General features: G+C 38.9%; 1 protein-coding gene across 10 annotated transcripts in view; it reads left to right on the forward strand.

Annotated features, from left to right (window-relative positions):
• Positions 1–18,066, forward strand: part of SHTN1 (shootin 1) — a 102,420-nt gene that overhangs the window by 60,174 nt on the left and 24,180 nt on the right. For all 10 annotated transcript variants that reach the window (XM_082423415.1, XM_082423409.1, XM_082423417.1 and 7 more), the window contains 4 exons: positions 434–533; positions 5,309–5,391; positions 12,362–12,471; positions 15,953–16,006. In XM_082423415.1, coding sequence (XP_082279541.1) covers positions 434–533; positions 5,309–5,391; positions 12,362–12,471; positions 15,953–16,006 — 347 coding nt within the window. The remainder of the gene's footprint in view (positions 1–433; positions 534–5,308; positions 5,392–12,361; positions 12,472–15,952; positions 16,007–18,066) is intronic.

Below are 18,066 nucleotides of genomic sequence, written 5' to 3' on the forward strand. Positions count from 1 at the left end.
GTGGAGGAGGAAAGTATGCTGTTAAAATTCATTACTAAATGTCATCTTTAAAATTAATTCTTAGTCTGTATACTTTAAAAGTCAAGTATTAACAATTTCTTAGTGTTTGAGTAGTAAATTCTATTGTTAACAAATATTTCTTCAGCCTACTCTCAATCCTTACTTCCCACCCATCCAGCCATTGTCTTGATTTTTTTTTTCTTTTCCATAGTTTGTGTATATAGCAAAAAGATGGTAATTTTTTTTTGTAACCTATATAAGGCCTCTCTTACTGATGATAAGTTTAAAGGGTTCTGCAGTTTCATACTGAAATTTCTAACTTTGCCTTAATAAAAGAACTTGATTTTGAGAGTGGTTGTTTTTTCCTTTACACGTATATAAGGTGTTAAGTTGCTTATTTCAGCTCTTTTCTGAATGCTTGCTCTCTGTGCAGTTGATGAACTCCAGAAACGGGTGAACCAGTCTGAGAATTCGGTACCTCCCCCACCTCCTCCTCCACCACCGCTTCCTCCTCCCCCTCCAAATCCTATCCGGTAAGCACGTCCAGGAAGACGGCTCTGCATCAAATGTTAGTCCTTGTCAGAGAAACTGAAGTTTATGCTTTTGGTATCCTTTTTAAGCAATATGGGCTTAGATGCATCATTTTGAGGGGCGTGGTGGTAAAAAGTATGAAAGATATCAGCAGGTGTTTCAGAGAATTTTCTGAAGGCCAGTGTATCATTCCTTTCTTGTAACATATAAAGACATCTTGTGGCCTACAGTGTTCTTCTGTTGTAGATGTTTATATTTCATGTGGATGTTCCAAACCAAGGAGCTAGACATGTAAAAAAAATTTTTTTGATACTTCAGTTTTAAAACTTCAGTCCGTATCATTAGGATTTCCTTTAACTGGAAGATCAAGGAATTCTGAGCTTCTCCAGAATGTTTTCATGTTTTTCTCTCACTAACTTGAATTTGAAAAGCTATGCTTTGTTCAGTTATTTAAAAAATAAAAGTACTGAACTAACAAAAACCCAACAGATCTACTTTAAGCCACTGAAGTAGTTAAGGCAAAATAATTTTTACACGTGATCGATCCAAGAGTCAATTGAAAGAATTTCAGGTATTTAAAGTTCTTTCTCTCCTGGGTAGCTAAATCTGTAGGAGATATTCTGAATTTGACATTTAAAATAGGAAATTCATCACTTTGATCTTTTTCTAAGGTCTAGAATTTTGAGCTTGATAAGAAAGGTCTCTTCTGTCTGTGAGGAGGGAGAACTATTAAAAAACGATTATAATCTTGCTGTTGGCCTTTAATTTTTAGTCTCTGAAACCTTGAGAGCCCTTAGAATTAAAAGGAAAGTATAACCTAAATAGAATATTTTCTCAAAAAGCATCCTACAGTCACACTGAGAAATGAAAGTAGGACTCAGCAGACTATGTATATCTAAAGCATGAACTCTTATAAGGCCCGTTAAAGAAAATTTTCATTGAATAACATGAATGATTTTTATTTTAAGACGAATTTAAGTAGTATAAGATATAATTTCTCAGTAGAAAGAGATTTTTATTTTTTGGTAAGGAGTACTTTCTTGTCAAAAAAATATATTTGCATTTGTATTGAGTTTCAATGGACTTTGAATCCACTAATCAAGGTTTTCCAACTTTGTTCCTGAGCTTTTTTTTTTTTTTTTTTTTTATTTATTTATTTATATTTATTTTTGGCTGTGTTGGGTCTTCGTTTCTGTTCAAGGGCTTTCTCCAGTTGCGGCAAGCGGGGGCCACTCTTCATCGCGGTGCACGGGCCTCTCACTATCGCGGCCTCTCTTGTTGCGGAGCACAGGCTCCAGACGCGCAGGCTCAGTAGTTGTGGCTCACGGGCCCAGTTGCTCCGCGGCATGTGGGATCTTCCCAGACCAGGGCTCGAACCCGTGTCCCCTGCATTGGCAGGCGGATTCTCAACCACTGCGCCACCAGGGAAGCCCTTCCTGAGCTGTTTGTTTTACCCTGATGTAGATCATGGATAGAAGTGGTAGTGGAAGAAAAAGACTAGAGCCTGTGGCTTCTTTAAGTGGCTTTATTGCTTTCCCCTCCTCTTCCTGCTCATTTGACTTAGAGGACAGATGGGAGAGAGTTAAGAGAGGAAAAAGGCATATCTTGGTCATTTTGTAGTAATGGAGTGAAAGGACAGGTCCTGGCCAGGTGTGGCTCATGGGGAAAGGGTAGGGTATATTAGTGTATTAGTCAGGGTTCTCCAGAGAGACAGAACCAATAGGATGTGGGTGTGTGTGCGTGTGTGTGTGTGGACGTGTGTGTGTGGACGTGTGTGTGTGTGTGTGTACATGTGTACATACACATCATATACATAAAAAGAGAATGTATTCTCAAGAATTGGTTCACATGACTATGGGGGCTGACAAGTCCCAGGATCTGCAGGGTGAGTCCGCAAGCTGGAGACCAAGGAGAGCCTGTGGCATTGTTTCAGTCTGAAGGTCAACAGGCCAGGAAGAGGCAGTGTTTCAGTTTGAGTCAAAAGCAGGACAGAGCAGATGTCCTAGTTTCAAGGCAGTCAGGCAGGAGGAATTTTCTCTTACTTGGGGGAGGGTCACCTTTTGTTATATTCAGGCCTTCAACTGATTGAGTGAGGCCCATCCCACATTAGGGAGGACAGTCACTGAGGCTACCAGTTTAAATGTTAATCTCATCCAGAACCCTCACAGAAATACCCAGAATAATGTTTGACCATTTATCTGAGTACCCCATGACCCAGTCAAGTTGACTCATAAATTAACCATCACAGTGGGTGTGAAGAACACTTGAAGAATTTCAAGGTGAATATTTTCCACCTGGGGCAGTTTTAGCCAGAGGTTTGGATGATTGGTCCCAGATGTCTTGTCCTGGTCTTTTCATCTGTCCTGTGAAACTCACACTATCTATTGATATTTTCTCTTTAGTCTAAGCAACATCTTGACAGTTCTTTTTAATATTACAGATGATTTTCCTGTGGACACCATATCAGTCTTCAACTTATACTTCAGAACATTTAAAGCTAGCACTTTCTCTTATCTACTTTGGTGGTTTGCAGTGTTGGACATATATGCTTAGTTCATTTATGTAAATACATACAACTGTTCTGAGCAGTACAAATAACTTCTTGCTTTGTAATCTTTATGTACAATAATACACATTCTCAAAACTTCCCCTCAGAACCAGAGATGGGGTCATTACAGAATGAGGAGAGGCCTCTGATTAGTGAGAGCCCTCCTCAAACCCCACCCTTCTATGGAATGTTAACAAGTAGACATTGAATATTCCTGTCTTCAGTTGACAGAATGGAAAAAATAAAGTTTGCATCATTTAATTCCCTCACCTTATGGATTAAAATGTACTTGTTTTGAAGTTCTGTGCAAATTAGAAGTTTTATAAAAGTAATTTAATTACATTTTGGGCCACTGTGAGCCCAAAGAAGACTAACTAGATGAAGTTAAAAGCTCAGTGACTGATTGTTTCCCAGTTGGTAAGTCCTGGAAACTTCACAGGGTAGAGTAGGATGTAGCACTTTCTTTTTGCTGTGCTTTGTGGGAGATAGTTCAGTGTGTGTGAGAATTTTAAGAAAAGGCAATTAGGGAGGGGATTAATAATATAACCAAAGATAGAAGTAAGAAGTAAAAAAAAAAATCTAAAAATGATAGTGGTTAAGGAACATCAAGTTGTTCTGTCCTCAGAGCAAATAGTACTGTGTACCCAGTTGCCCTTTTTTCTGGAGGCAGCATTATGCCTCTTTTCCCAATTTGTCTTCCTCAGGACTGTATTTTGTCAAATCTAGTTTACCACACTGAGGACATTTATAATGTAGTTGAAAGAATTTCAGAGTACTTGATTCATTTTTTTTAAGTTTTTTTTTTTTTTGGTGGGGGTGATAATATATATGTAGAAGTGTACACAAACTTATGTACAGTTTAAAATAATATAAAATGAGTATCCACGTAATCACCATCAAAATCAAGAAATAGAACAATGCTAGTACCCTCAAGTCCTATCCTTTTATCCTTTTCTTAAAGAAAAAGGTTTTTTTTGCCTATATACCTATCCCTAAACTACTGTAAATACATATACGGTCTGTTTATAACTTTATATAATTGGAATTGTAGTGTATTCCTTTGTGTCTTTTTCTTTTCACTTGATATTATTTTGTAAGATTCATCCATATTATTTTATGTAGCCAGAGTTCATTCATATTCAGTGATACATAACCCACTTTATGAATGTCCCAAAATGTATTTATCCATTGTAATACTGATAGACATTTGAGTCATTCCCAGTTCAGGGAAGTTATGGATATTCTACATGAACATTCCTGTACATGCTTCCTGGTGCACAAGTGCTTGTATTTCTGTAAGATATATGGAAGTTGAATCACTGGCTCATAGGATATGTCTATCTTCATGCTGAACAGTTTTCTAAAGTGGTACTATCAATTTATACATCTTCAGTTTGAGAATTCCTGTTACTCCACAAACCTACCAACACTTGATATTATCAGACTTAAAATTTCTTGCCTATTTGATGAGTGTTTAGTAAAACCTCAGTGTGGCTTTTATTTGTGTTTTCCTAATAACTAAAGAAGTCAAGCACCTGTTTGTATGTGTGTTGGAAATTTGGACATCCTTTTTTATGGGGTTTCTTGGTTTTGTCCTTTTTTCTGTTGGGTGTGTGCTTTTTCTCATTGATTTGTAGAGTTTCTTTTTATTCTTTATGATGTCTTTTAATGTATGGAGGTTTTAAATTTTCATGTCAAATTTATCATGATTTGGATTTTACACAGATTTTTAAAACATGGACCAGAGAGACAGTGGTCTGAATATATGTTATCCCTGAAGTATCTGGTCTATGTTGTGCAGATTCAGATGTTTTTATGCCCATATTTCGCAAATAGATATTTACCAAAACATCCCCTAATTCTTTTGTCCTTCCCTCTGAAATGTATTACATAGATAGCTGTTTCTGAATTTTAAATATGGATATTGAAAGGTTTTCTGTATCTGTTTTACTTTGCAGATGTCTCTGCATAAAATTAGTAATAATGTTAGCAGCCCCCTTCTTCCAGTAACTAGTTTGGTTTTTACACAGTAAAGGGATGAGACATCTTTCTCTTTCTTAAAAATTTAACAGTTTATTAAAGTAGAAAGTAGGCTACTTAAATTCTAGTTATATATTCATGCACTTAGAGAAGAGTTGGATTTTTACTGATTATTTAGAATCTATACATTTTATTTCTTGGATCATAAGGCATCCACTAATCCTGTCGATCTTTTTCTTTCTCCTAAAGATCCCTCATGTCCATGATCCGGAAGCGATCCCACCCCAGTGGCAGTGGTGCTAAGAAAGAAAAAGCAGCTCAACCAGAAACAGGTAATTCTCACCCCACCCCTTTGGTTAACTTTTTGTTGATGGTGTACAATTTTTCAACAGTAGACATACTTGTTAGCTCTTTGACTATGAACAGATTGTTGGGGAGAAATGTGAACTTAACAGCTATAAGAATGAACCAAAGAACAGTCATTGTCGTCATGTAGCTTACTGTCTAGAGCAGGTGAACATTCGCACATATCACTGTAATGTGAGGGATGCTGGGAAATGTGTTTTCATTAAGGGGTGAGGTACTTTGGGGTGTAAAAGAAAGAGAGGGAGTAATTCCAAATGAGGATTTGGGGAAAGGTCTTTAAAAAAAAAATATATATATATATAGGCTATATTTTCTGTGCTGTACAATCACCACTCCTTATGTTTATTTTTTTTAATTAATTAATTAATTTTTGGCTGTGTTGGGTCTTCGTTGCTGTGCGCGGGCTTTCTCTAGTTGCGGCGAGCGGGGGCTACTCTTCGTTGTGGTACGCAAGCTTCTCATTGCAATGACTTCTGTTGCGAAGCACGGGCTCTAGGTGCGTGGTCTTCAGTAGTTGTGGCACGTGGGCTCAGTAGTTGCAGCACGTGGGCTCAGTAATTGCGGCTCCCGGGCTCTAGAGCACAGGCCCAGCAGTTGTGGCGCATGGGCTTAGTTGCTCCTCGGCATATGGGATCTTCCCGGACGAGGGATCGAACCCGTGAACCCTGCACTGGCAGGCGGGCTCTTAACCACTGCGCCACCAGGGAAGTCCTGGGGAAAGGCTTTTTAGAGTTGATAACAATGAACTGAGACTTTGTCAAGCACTTTCTTTGTTCTCTCCAGTGCTTTGTACTGGAGATACAAGACATAAAGTCCCATTTGAGTGGGGCAGACAGGAAGTAAACATGTAATTACCAGTGCAATATATAATTATTTAAGTACATTTTTTTGATCAGTACTGTGGAGGAGTGATTATCAGTACTGATCTAAGAGATGATGGAGGTGGACTACTGGTGTCAGCATGCGATGTGTAAGCTGAGTAGTTGTGGATTTAGAAGGTCAGGGTATATATGGTAAAATAGATCACGTGGAGGGGCAACAATTCAGAGGTCCAGAGTGGGGAAGGAGCTTAGCATATTAGGAAACTGAAAGAAAGTTGATATTACTAGAACATGGGGTGCAAGAGAGGAAGTCAACTAGGTAGGCAGGAGCCAGATTCTAGAGGCGGTGGTCAAGATTTTGATATTTATCCTAAGGGCAGTAGAAGTTTAAGTAGGAGTGTAACATGATGAGATTTGTCCTTTGTAAAAAATTACACTGGCTGCAGGGAGAGAACAGAGAACAGACTGTACAGGAATGAGAGTGGATGAGGGAAGACTGTTGCACTCATTCAGGTGAATGTTGATGGGGCTGAGATGCGGGTGGTAGCCGTAGAGAAAGAAATGGATAAATTCAGGAGCTGTTTAGGGAGGTAAAATTCATAGGACCCTGTGATTCTTTGGAGAGGGAGAAGCTGAGGATAATAGGAAGAGATGGGGTTGGAGAGAGAGGAGGTTTCCTGCTGAGCAGAGGCCCCGGGTGGGTAGGTGCAGAGTCAGTGCACAGAGCTGTGGGCAGTTTGATGTGGGCCCACACTGAGAGCAGAAACTTGAAATGCTGGCCCCAGATCTTGGGCCTTTATGCCTGAGTACCGTAGAACCCAAATTAAACTCAGCAATGTTTGTTCAACCTGTTTTACTTCTGGAGCATGGTAGGTTAGCCTGGTTCAAGCCCAGATGGGTGCAAACTTCTTGGCCCCCTTTTCCTGCCTCTGGGTCTCCTTGCCCCGCCCCAGCCATTTTCATACCTCTGCAGTGCCGTGTTCTCAGACGCCAGGTCTCATTATGTTGTCCTACATCTTATCCCATTTCTGTGCTTCTCCCTGCCTCAGAATAGAATCTCATACCCTGTCTGCTTAGAGGTGGTTCTCTGCCTTTACTCTAGCCTCATTTCTCATTACATCTGTCTCACCTTATGGCTGGCCCCTTACGTCTAAGCCTCCTGTGCATTTGTTCCTGTCTTTCCTCATTCCAGAATTGCCCTCCTGCCCTTCCTCTAGCAAGGTACTGTTCTAATTCCATGTCTCCCATTCAGGTTTCAGCATATTGTCTGGTGTGTTCCCAGGCTTTTCCTCCTCTTCCTTTATTTATGAGTATTAATAATCCAGAATGGATGGCTCATTACTGTGTGTTGCTATAGCAGTTTACTTCAAATTTTGTTACTGTGAGGATTTAATGTCCCACCCCCCAGCCTCTGCTCTGGTGTTGGGGTTATTTCCACATCTCTCCCCCTCTCCCCTGAACAGATTGCAGGCTCTGTGAGGGTTTACTTCTCTCTGCAGCCTCCCACAGCTTTCACGCATATTGAATGAATCAAAGTTTAGACTTGGTCTTTTCTTCTTAGCAAGAACCTTGCAGCACCATTACACACGAAAGCTGTTTGATTTTATCATCTGTATGAACTGACTTTCTGCCCCTGCCTCCTACAGCCCCTTGTAATGCAGCTAAAAGGCAAATTCTGCTTTGCCAAAGCATTGCAGGATTTAGAAGTCCTGCCTTTGGTGATTTGCAGGGCAGCCCTGCTCTTGGGTTACTGGCTGTAAGCCTTCCCTGACACTGTAATTAAGATTAAAATTTTGTTTGTTTCGATCTTGTTTCGGGAAAATTGGTTAAGTCTTAGAGGGTCAGGAAGGCAGTCAGAATAAAATAAATTCCCCTTCTCAGTAAATTACATTTTTAGCTTATCAACCTCAACAGCACCCTTAAATTTAAAAAGATGTGTTCTAGAACTTCTTAACTCCCAGTATTAGAAACCATGCAGTTTTCCTTATGAAAATGATATTTCATTTACAATTCATGAAATGTGGCAGCATTTTCCCCCTCATCCTTGAGCTACTGAATTGTTACTTTGGGAATCTAAGTAGTTACAGACACAGAAGTTGCTCAGGAGATTTTTAAACTGGGGCCACCCTAAAATCATACTGCCGTAAATGATAGGTACCATAGCCATACTTTGCTCTGTCTGGCAAGGTAGTTTATAGTGTTTTGTTAATCATTCACACTAAAAAATAGTTGTCGAATGGATCAACAGTGATTAAAGGCATGATGAATGAATGTAGAGCATCGATATTGGGGTCTTCTGAGACACTTTGGAGTTTGCATTTATAACATAGGAACCAGTCCCACTATCACAGTGTTTTCTTATATTAGCATCGTATGATGGCTTTTGCTATACAGTTGGTATGTTTTTCAGAGCTTATGAATGGAGAAACTTTTATTGCTGGGTTATGACTCTTAAAAAGCTTGATTGGGGGCTTCCCTGGTGGCTCAGTGGTTGAGAATCTGCCTGCCAATGCAGGGGACACGGGTTTGAGCCCTGGTCTGGGAAGATCCCACATGCCGTGGAGCAACTAGGCCCGTGAGCCACAACTGCTGAGCCTGCGCGACTGGAGCCTGTGCTCCGCAACAAGAGAGGCCGCGATAGTGAGAGGCCCGTGCACCGCGATGAAGAGTGGCCCCCACTTGCCGCAACTGGAGAAAGCCCTCGCATAGAAACGAAGACCCAACACAGCCATAACTAACTAACTAAATAAATAAAATTTAAAAAAAAAGAAAGAAGAAAAAAAAAAAAAAGCTTGATTGTAGGGAAGGTCTTTGAAATATTTTAGAAGTAGTTTTAAGATCTAAACACAAGAAATCATTACATACTTTGCAGTTAATAACCCTAATTTTGATAAGAATGCATTTATTGGACAAGTTCTGAGATTTGAGATGTATGCCTGCTGTTTATCATATATTTAGGTCATTAATTTGTTGATATTTTCTTACCTCAGTTTGCTAATCTGTAGAATGGGAATAATAGTTCCTATTTCATAGAGTTGTTTTGAGAATTATGAGTCTCACAACATGTAAAGCATTTAGAGTAGTGCCCATAACATAGAAAATACTCAAAATGTTACCTAAAAAAAAAAAAAAAAGGCATGGTACCAACCACCCTGAAGGGCAGAAGTCCTCATTCAGCAGGCTCTTGTGATCATTGTAGTTAAGGAAATTTTCTTAACTTTATGACTGTAGGTCAAATCCAAACTTATTCAACCATAATATGTTCTTTAGAAATTTTGTGCATCACGGTGCCATAAGATTTTTTTTTAATGCCTTTTTAAAAATGTTATTGAAAGAGAAAAGTAAACCTGTGGCATTTAAAAATTCATTTTAGTTTCCTCTAGGTAATAACAAAAGGTTTTATTGAGCAATAAGGTGATGGTTTTGTCTGTGGGTCTTTTTTTTTTTTTTTTTTGAAGAACTAACTTATTTTTTAAGTGGGTCTTAAAATTTAAGCCTCAATTAATTACATGTAGCTTTCTGATCCAAGACTGACCTGGAAGCACTAACTCAAAGAACATTTGATTTTATTTTCCTGTGGCAGTTCAATAACATTAGACCCCTTGTCTTCATTTGTCCCTTTTCCTTAATCTCCAGTATCCTGCATATTTCTATTGTCCCCCTGATTACATGCTTTTGTGAGACAATTACCAACTGCGTGATTGCAGAAAAGAATTACAAAACATACCATGAGCTCTCTGTAGGTGATTCTTGCAGATTTATTAGAACTGCTTAATAGTTCAGAAGTTCGTATAGCTTGCATTTTGCTAGTTCAAAAACAGGGTGGGTGAGAGAGAAAGCTTGTGTAGCTAACCTAGCCATTGCCCTTGTGTTGTGCCTGAGTAGGGAATCTGATAAGAGTGATTTCTTTTCCTTAAGACCAATTAAGCCTTTACGTTTGAAAAAGACTGAGCAAATTTTGTGAGCCTGGTTTATAATCTGTACACAATACAGATAGTGGCACTTCTCTGAATTATCACTATGATTCTGGCAAGCAAAAATAAGAAACTACTTTAAATTCCTGTTATGTTAGATGCTGCAGCAGACTTGAATGGTGTTGACCATAATTCTCCATCTGTCTGCCTTAATTAGTTTTTGTTTTGTGCATTTTATTGAGTTTTAGTCGTTCCTTACAGAGTGCTAATCTGTTTGTAGGCGGTGTTCCTGTTGCCATGCAGCTCTTCCCAAGTCTTACTCAAAATGGCAGCCTTTCTGAAAATCAAATGTGTTTTGAAGATTTTTTTAAATTCCCAGGAATAAATTCCATACCCATACCAGGTGCTTGAATGACAGATCTGGGTCTTATTTCCTCTGATTTTGAAAACGGTCAGCAAAAGTACCATGTAGTGCATAATAGGTGTTCAGATATTGAATAAGTGAGTCGGTGAATGAATGAATGAATGAATCTCTGTTCATAGTAATTTTCTTGTCTGTCCCCTTGTTGATGTTTGTGAGCCATCAGCAGAGGCTGCCTTAGAAAATACTGCTTAAGGGCACATAGTTGATCAACCCACAGTTTTGTTGTCTTTTCGTTTATTGGTGGATGAGTTCTGACCTTGGTGCCATGTCTCCCATGTTGCTTCACAAAAGATACTCTTTTGACTTCTGGAACTGAAAAATGCTGTTTGGATATTGAGAAATTTGAATTCCCAGCATTTCAGTGGCTTCTGAGGATGACAACACTATTTGAAATCAGGACTGTACCAGAAAACCTAGGTTATATGATGAATATAGCAGTGATCCCATCACTGTGATGTTGCAGAGTGGAGGATGATGGAACCTTCTGGATTCTCTAAGTTGCTCCCCTCGGCATGTATAAGAAGCTACCCAGGGTTAGAGTGAAGTCTGCCATATAGCAGTAAAAGAAGCCATAATTTTGGCCTCCCTAGCGCAAAGCCTGACACGACTGTGAATTAGCTGGGGGATATAGTTGTGATTGCCTCCATTTAGAAGCCGTCCTTTTGAGGTTTAATTATTTCTGCTCAAATAGTAAAACTATTGATAGCCATTTAAAGCTCGAACTTTAACAAGTCAGTCAGTAGGTAGATGCTTGCTGAGTGCCTACCATATGCCTGCCCCACGATGTGGAGTCTGTTAAAGATGCTAGTTGGAGGGTCTTTATGAGATATTTACGCTTGAATGTATTGGATACAATGAGTTAGCTGGAGGTAAACACAAGATCTAGAGCTGCATTAATGGTGATAAATGTTCCAGAATGATTTGGTGCTTTTGGTCAAGCTGTTGTGCAAGAGACAAATTTCACTCTTCTGACCAACAGGTCTCAGCTCACCTCAGTTGGCATTCATCTAGTTGATACGTATTTCAACAGCTTTATTGTTTTTGCAGCCAAAGAGTGTAAAGATTAAACAATAGACAGTTGAAATTTTTTATCAAATTTAATTACTTAACTGCAGTCATTTCTGTATGTATGTTTTCTTTTAACATTGATAATTTTAAAAGACTTGAAAAAGGTTTGCTTAAATGTTTCCTTCCCATGTGATTCCTAAACAAAAGATGGCAATTTAAAAATAGATTTTATCTATTTGCTGCTCATCTTTTGACTGTGGATTTCTTCCAACAAGTAAAAAGATCTCTTTGATCTTTTATTTTCAAATGGGCTTTTTGATAGTTATTCCTGCTTTGGTTGGATTTCTTTGACATAGATTGTACTATAAGTTACAAAAACATCTTTGAGACAAAAGTGAATGATTATTTGGAGTTAGGTACAAAATTAGGTTTTTAAAGACCTGGAGAAATTCAGGTCTATTATTATGCTGACACATGGAACAAAATGTACTTTGTTTAACATAGATGAGCTAATATTGATTTCCAAGCTACAAATTAGACCTTAAATTTTATAACTCTTATTTCTCAAAGCAAATCTCTTATTAAAAGATTTTTATTAAAAAACTATTGCTACCTGGGAGCTGTTAACCTTAGTAAATTATTGGTGTTTTGTGACTCTGTCTGAAAAATGACTGTGGTTAATTACATAGTGCAGTCTTTCTAAGTCACCAGAAATAGGAAGTAGTTTTCTTGTAACATAAGATGATTTATGTGTGTGTTCTTTGAATAGCTGAAGAAGTCACAGACCTGAAGAGGCAAGCAGTTGAAGAGATGATGGACAGAATTAAAAAGGGAGTTCATCTCAGACCAGTTAATCAGACAGCTAGACCCAAGGCAAAGGTATGGAATGACTAAATACTTTTTTTCCCCTGATGTTTCTTTTTTTTAATGTAAAATTTTGAAATCTGATGAAAGCTACATCAGAATTGACTGTCAAATCTTAGGTTAAGGCTAATGTGTCGTAAAAGCCTTTGCTTCATATAAGCACTTTTCAGAAGGACTCTGACCCATAGGAAGCCTAGGTCACTACAGAAAGTAAGTCCTGTGGTTGCAGGGTGCTGCCATCTCCTTGAGAGGGACATTGATATGAACTGTTATACCAAACAAGGAACAATTAGCGTGCCCTTTACTTTCGTCAATTCCTGGTTCTTGTGTATAATGCGACAAGTATTTATTGCGTATCTACTATGTGCCAGGTACTGTTTTAGGCACTAGGAATAAAGCAGTAAACAAGACACAAAGATCCTTGCCTTCCCGAGGCTTGTTTTAGTGCGTGGGGGAGGGGAATTGGAGTGTGGGGATCACATCATATACCGTAGCAGACCTAAGACAACTTTTGAAAAATAGTGAGGTTTACAAGATTGTTTCCATTAATTTCACAGACCTATTCCAGGTCACTTCAAGGAGAAACTTGTGTATCTGTATCATCAGCTGTCTTCTAAGCTAGACCACAGTGAGCTCCAGGATCTGTGGAAGTACCTAGCGTCTACTTCAGAACTTCTCCCTTCCCCTTGTATATCTGTCCCATTTAAATAGACTCAATAGTAGAGTTTTTGACATTTTTCTTGAAAAATGTTTTTTCTTTCCTCACTCTAATAAGGTATCAGCAGATTGGTTCTCTTTCTTCTTCCTCTTCTTTTAAACCAAACTTTATGGTCCTTTCTTACTCTCAAGGATGCCCTTCTTCAGCTACTTCAGTGTCCCTGAGTGTCATGACTGTTCACTAGAAATTCTGCTGGGCTTTTAAAGATGCCACTTTGTCACAGGCAGACAAGATAACTGGACAAGGCAGGAAGGGCCGTGGTGTGGGCTGTCCAGGGAGAGGAGGTTGGGAAGAGGGAACGAGCATTCCACTCCAAGAGAAGATTCACATCTAGTGAAATGGAAGCTTCGGCCAGCGGTGGAGAGTAATTCAGTCTTGTGCTAGAGCTCTGAAAGCAAATGGGCAGAATGTAGAACTGGACGGGAAGCTGAGCGTGTAGATAGTTGGGCGCAGCTCTTTCAGTGCCAGTGTCTGGTGAGTGAGTGAAGAGCACTGTTGTTGGAGTCGGGTCCCTGCACTATCACCCAGCTTCCCGGGCTTCTTCTCCATAAAATACCCTCTCTGGCTCACACGGTTATTGTTAGGGTCAAATGGAGTAAAATGTGAAACCACTTTAAAATGTAGGGTCTAAGTAGAACCTTAGAAAAGAATACATTTTTATGGCTTTCATGTCACAACTAGTTTGGAAAGAATAGCAAAACCAAATTATTACTAGAGAAAAACGCAGTGTCGTAAAAGAAACAAAATTAGTTTAGAAAGAAAAATTTTGAAAACTTCTTAAATCGTAAGCGATCAGTGTTCTGTATGTACTTTCATTTTCGGTATATCACTTTGTCCTTTTTCTTGCCGTGACTCTTTCAGTAGTTACACATTATTTAATGTCCGTTCATTAAATAAAAAATTTAATAAAATCTGGAGGACAGCTGAACAAGGATCAGTGGACAACTGTTTTGTTTTGTTTTGTTTTGCTGGTAATCATTAAAACTGTGTAGATACAGTGGTGACTGACCTGGTCAGTAACCTTTAAAACAAATGGTCACTGCCTGCCTCAGTGCAGACTTCTTCCCCCAGTACCATCAGTACTTTCCTGAAATGTCACCAGTTATCAGAGTATGCAGTCCAGGCTTTGAAAAGGCTTGTGCAGTCGGAGGGCAATTTGAGTGGCATAGCGGCACTTTTGAGTATGCCTTTAGGCAGGGTGTTTGTTCAGAAGTCGTAACATGTCACCGAACAGCTTACCTACAGAAGTCAAGCCTGCCTTGAGAGTACTAATTTAACTGCGTATTACTAAATTCCTTGATGTTGGTGCTGGTGCTGGTGTGGTTAAAATTAGTGTCTTAAAGCTTTTGACTGGCACTTGTGACTGCCACTGATGGCATGTGTATTTCACAGAAAACCGAAGCTATGAAAGTTGAACACCGTAGTCTAATTTGTACATGAGCGGCAAACCTCTCTCTCTCTCACTTTTTCTAACTGTACGTTTTTTAAAATTGGAATAGGATCTTATTCTTTTATTATCTTTTGAGAGGAAAGAATTATAGGTTGCCATTAATCACCTCCCATCTCTTTTTTTTATACATTTATTTATTTATTTATTTATTTATTTTTGGCTGTGTTGGGTCTTTGTTTCTGTGCGAGGGCTTTCTCTAGTTGCGGCAAGCAGGGGCCACTCTTCATTGCGGTGCGCGGGCCTCTCACTATTGCGGCCTCTCTTGTTGCGGAGCACAGGCTCCAGACGCGCAGGCTCAGTAGTTGTGGCTCACGGGCCTAGTTGCTCCGCGGCATGTGGGATCTTCCCAGACCAGGGCTCGAACCCGTGTCCCCTGCATTGGCAGGCAGATTCTCAACCACTTCGCCACCAGGGAAGCCCCACCTCCCATCTCTTGATGAAAGATTAGCCTTGCCTCTTTTCTAGGAATGAGAGGCCTGAGTGATTCCTTTCACTGTGTCTTGCAGGTTTTCTCTTCATCTCCTTTGTGAAAGGAAGTGGTACAGGGAAGATCAGAGGGTTTTTTCAGCCATCTTTTCATTGAGGGATCCACAGAGACTGTGGTATTATGGGGCAGGCAGGTATTACCCAGAATTTCATTTCAAATTATTTTGTTCGTGGTGTAGCCAGATGAGAAGTGGGCTTGTAATCGAGACACCTGACTCAAATACAGAATTCCTCAAAGTGTAACTTTCCTCACAAGTAAGATGAAGTACTTGGACTGCACGCCCTCTGAGGTCTTTTACTGCTCTGATAGCTGGTGATGCTAACATTCTCTTGTAATCTGGGTTCTTTGCTGATCCCTGTTGTGAAATTCATGAAACTAGACGTGCCGGTCCTCTGTAAGCTGGCCTTGGCCTGGAGCTAACGGAGCTGAGAGAGGTTTTCTGCCCTGTTGCTTGCTTTCTGCTCTGCACCGCTGCCTTCCTAGTCCTCGCTTGCTGGCTCAAGTCCAGCAATGAGAGTGGAGAAGAGTTTATTGTAAAATGTTCTGAATAATTTGGAATTAAATCTTTGAAATTTAATGTTTACCAAATCTTTTCTACATATGATAATAGGTAACAAAATGATGTGTAGAAGATGGTAGCTTGACTCTTACCTCTAATTTTCTATTTAACTGCCCCTTGAGAGCACTAGCATGTCTAATATTTTTTCCTAACTGTAAGACGTAGACCTAATTTTAAAAAATATAGTCAATATAAGCTACCAACACTTTGCCATGTAAAAATCTTTGTTGGGTATCTTAAAACTGAATTACTCAGTCATTTTTCTTCTTTTTACAATTGTAGCCAGAATCTTCAAAAGGCTCTGAAAGTGCAGTGAATGAACTAAAAGGAATACTGGTAAGAATAGATCTCAGTTTATTATTTAGTTACTGGGAAAATGGAAGAATATTTTTAAAATCTACTGTTATGAATAATTGGTTTTGATATATTTTATTTCCATTTACAGTAAGCCTCATTACTTTTGATAGTTTACTTGATTGTGCTGTGGACTCCTCCTCTGGGTGTGTTAATAATGTATCAATACTCTGGTGTTTCTATTCTAAAAGAATGGGTGCACTTTCCCCCAAATCATTGTTTCCTGTTCTTGTTCTCCAATACTTGTATTACATCTTGAAGATAAAGTGTCTGGCCAGATGTGAGGATCAGTACATACTTATATAGTAGATATATTATAAATATAAATATAGTAAATAATGTTATAAGTAAATCTATACATAGATTACAGTAGATTTATTTATAAGTAAATCTACGATAAATGTAGTAGGTAATAGTATATTGTATAGTAGTCTCTCACATGGATAGTGCTTAACTTTGGGGCATGAAAGTGGAATTCTTGGCACCTAAATATAAATCAGAGCTTCTCCCCAAATATGTTAGCATCAGAGTCACAGTCTGCTTTTCTCACAGTTTTGAAAAGTCATGATAAATTTGGATAATAGAAGTTCCTTTCTTTATGTTACGAATTTCATTTTCTAAAAGTAATTCACATCCATTAGAGAGCATGCTTAATGCCCATCTCTAGTCATATTTCTTCTTTCCAAAGTATGAGCTTTTGCCAACAAAATAAATGAGTACTGCCCTGTCCAACAGTTTCTGTCAGAGACAAATGCCTCACTTAGAAAATGTTTTGGATACTAAGAGCTTTATTCTCAGATCTTGTTACAGTCTCAATACCAGTTATTATGCACAGTAAGTCAACAAACATGGGGGCGGAGGTAGAGCTAATATTCCCATGTTCGTTGTTACTGTGCTAATTATGCATTGCATGCAGACATCCACATAATTGTGGTAAACAAAATTATTTTCATCAAGCATGAAACAGTAGACTTAACTCGGAGTGGCTTAATTAGTTTGCTATAGTTTTTAGGTGAGTGGAATTAATACTACAGAGAGGTATGTAGCACTGGCTAACAGTAGTGGTCTACCTACAGAATAAAGTATTAAAACCATGGAAAAAGTATGTGGTTATTATCTAATGGATTCTTTGGTGAGAAAATTTTGTTAGCCAGTGTTGTGTTAAGGAGAATGCCCTATGACAGTCCTTTTTGTTGTCTCTACAGTGTAATGCTAATTTTTGTTCATGAAGATGCCCCCAGGGGCATTAGGAGCTTCTAGGGCTATAGTTCTGAACCTCAGTGAAAGGGTAAACTTCCCTCAGTTTGTTTTTTAAACCGGGTTTATTTGAAAAAATCAGACATCTACGTGAGATACATATGATATTTGATTACCCAAGATATCCCACTTCCTGATAATGCTGCTTGGTAGCAAGTTTACTGAAAATCACAGCATTGCTTTTAAAGATCATGTTCACTATACATCATACTCACTATAGTTTTGTACCACTTCAAGGAGAGAAATTTGTGAACAGATTTTTGTGGAATAATTTACAAATGATAAAAATTGTCAAAACATCTTTCTTTTCTTCAGATTGCCCCCATCCTCTTTTGTCCTGGATTTATCGTTAGATTTCTCTACCTTACATGGCATTAATGTGTATCACTAATAGCTGTTATTCTTTGCATTAAATTTTTTAAAAGTGGAACTCACGATGCTCTCCCCTACTTTTCTTTGCCAAATGGCAACTTTCCACTACTACCACAGACGTTTCCTTTGAGGGATGATGGATCACTTGTAACTACCAGTCACTTGGGGCCAAGAAACCATACAGCTTCTTTTAGGAGAGAAAGGAAGCCCCTATCAGATGGGGCACTTGGTGCTTCTTGCTGGAGTTCAGATTATTAGGATTATCAAAATTTAGTACCCAGCAAAGCACATGACACGAACCTCACAGTTGTGGCATGTGAGAAACAAACATGAAAAGAACATAAAAAGTCTACAGATTGTGTACTGAAGTGGAAAGTGAGCACCTGTACCAAGAGATGCCAAGAAACCAAGAA

The sequence above is a fragment of the Balaenoptera physalus genome, assembly GCF_965194825.1.
Source record: "Balaenoptera physalus genome assembly, chromosome: 14".
Taxonomy (NCBI): Eukaryota; Metazoa; Chordata; class Mammalia; order Artiodactyla; family Balaenopteridae; genus Balaenoptera; species Balaenoptera physalus.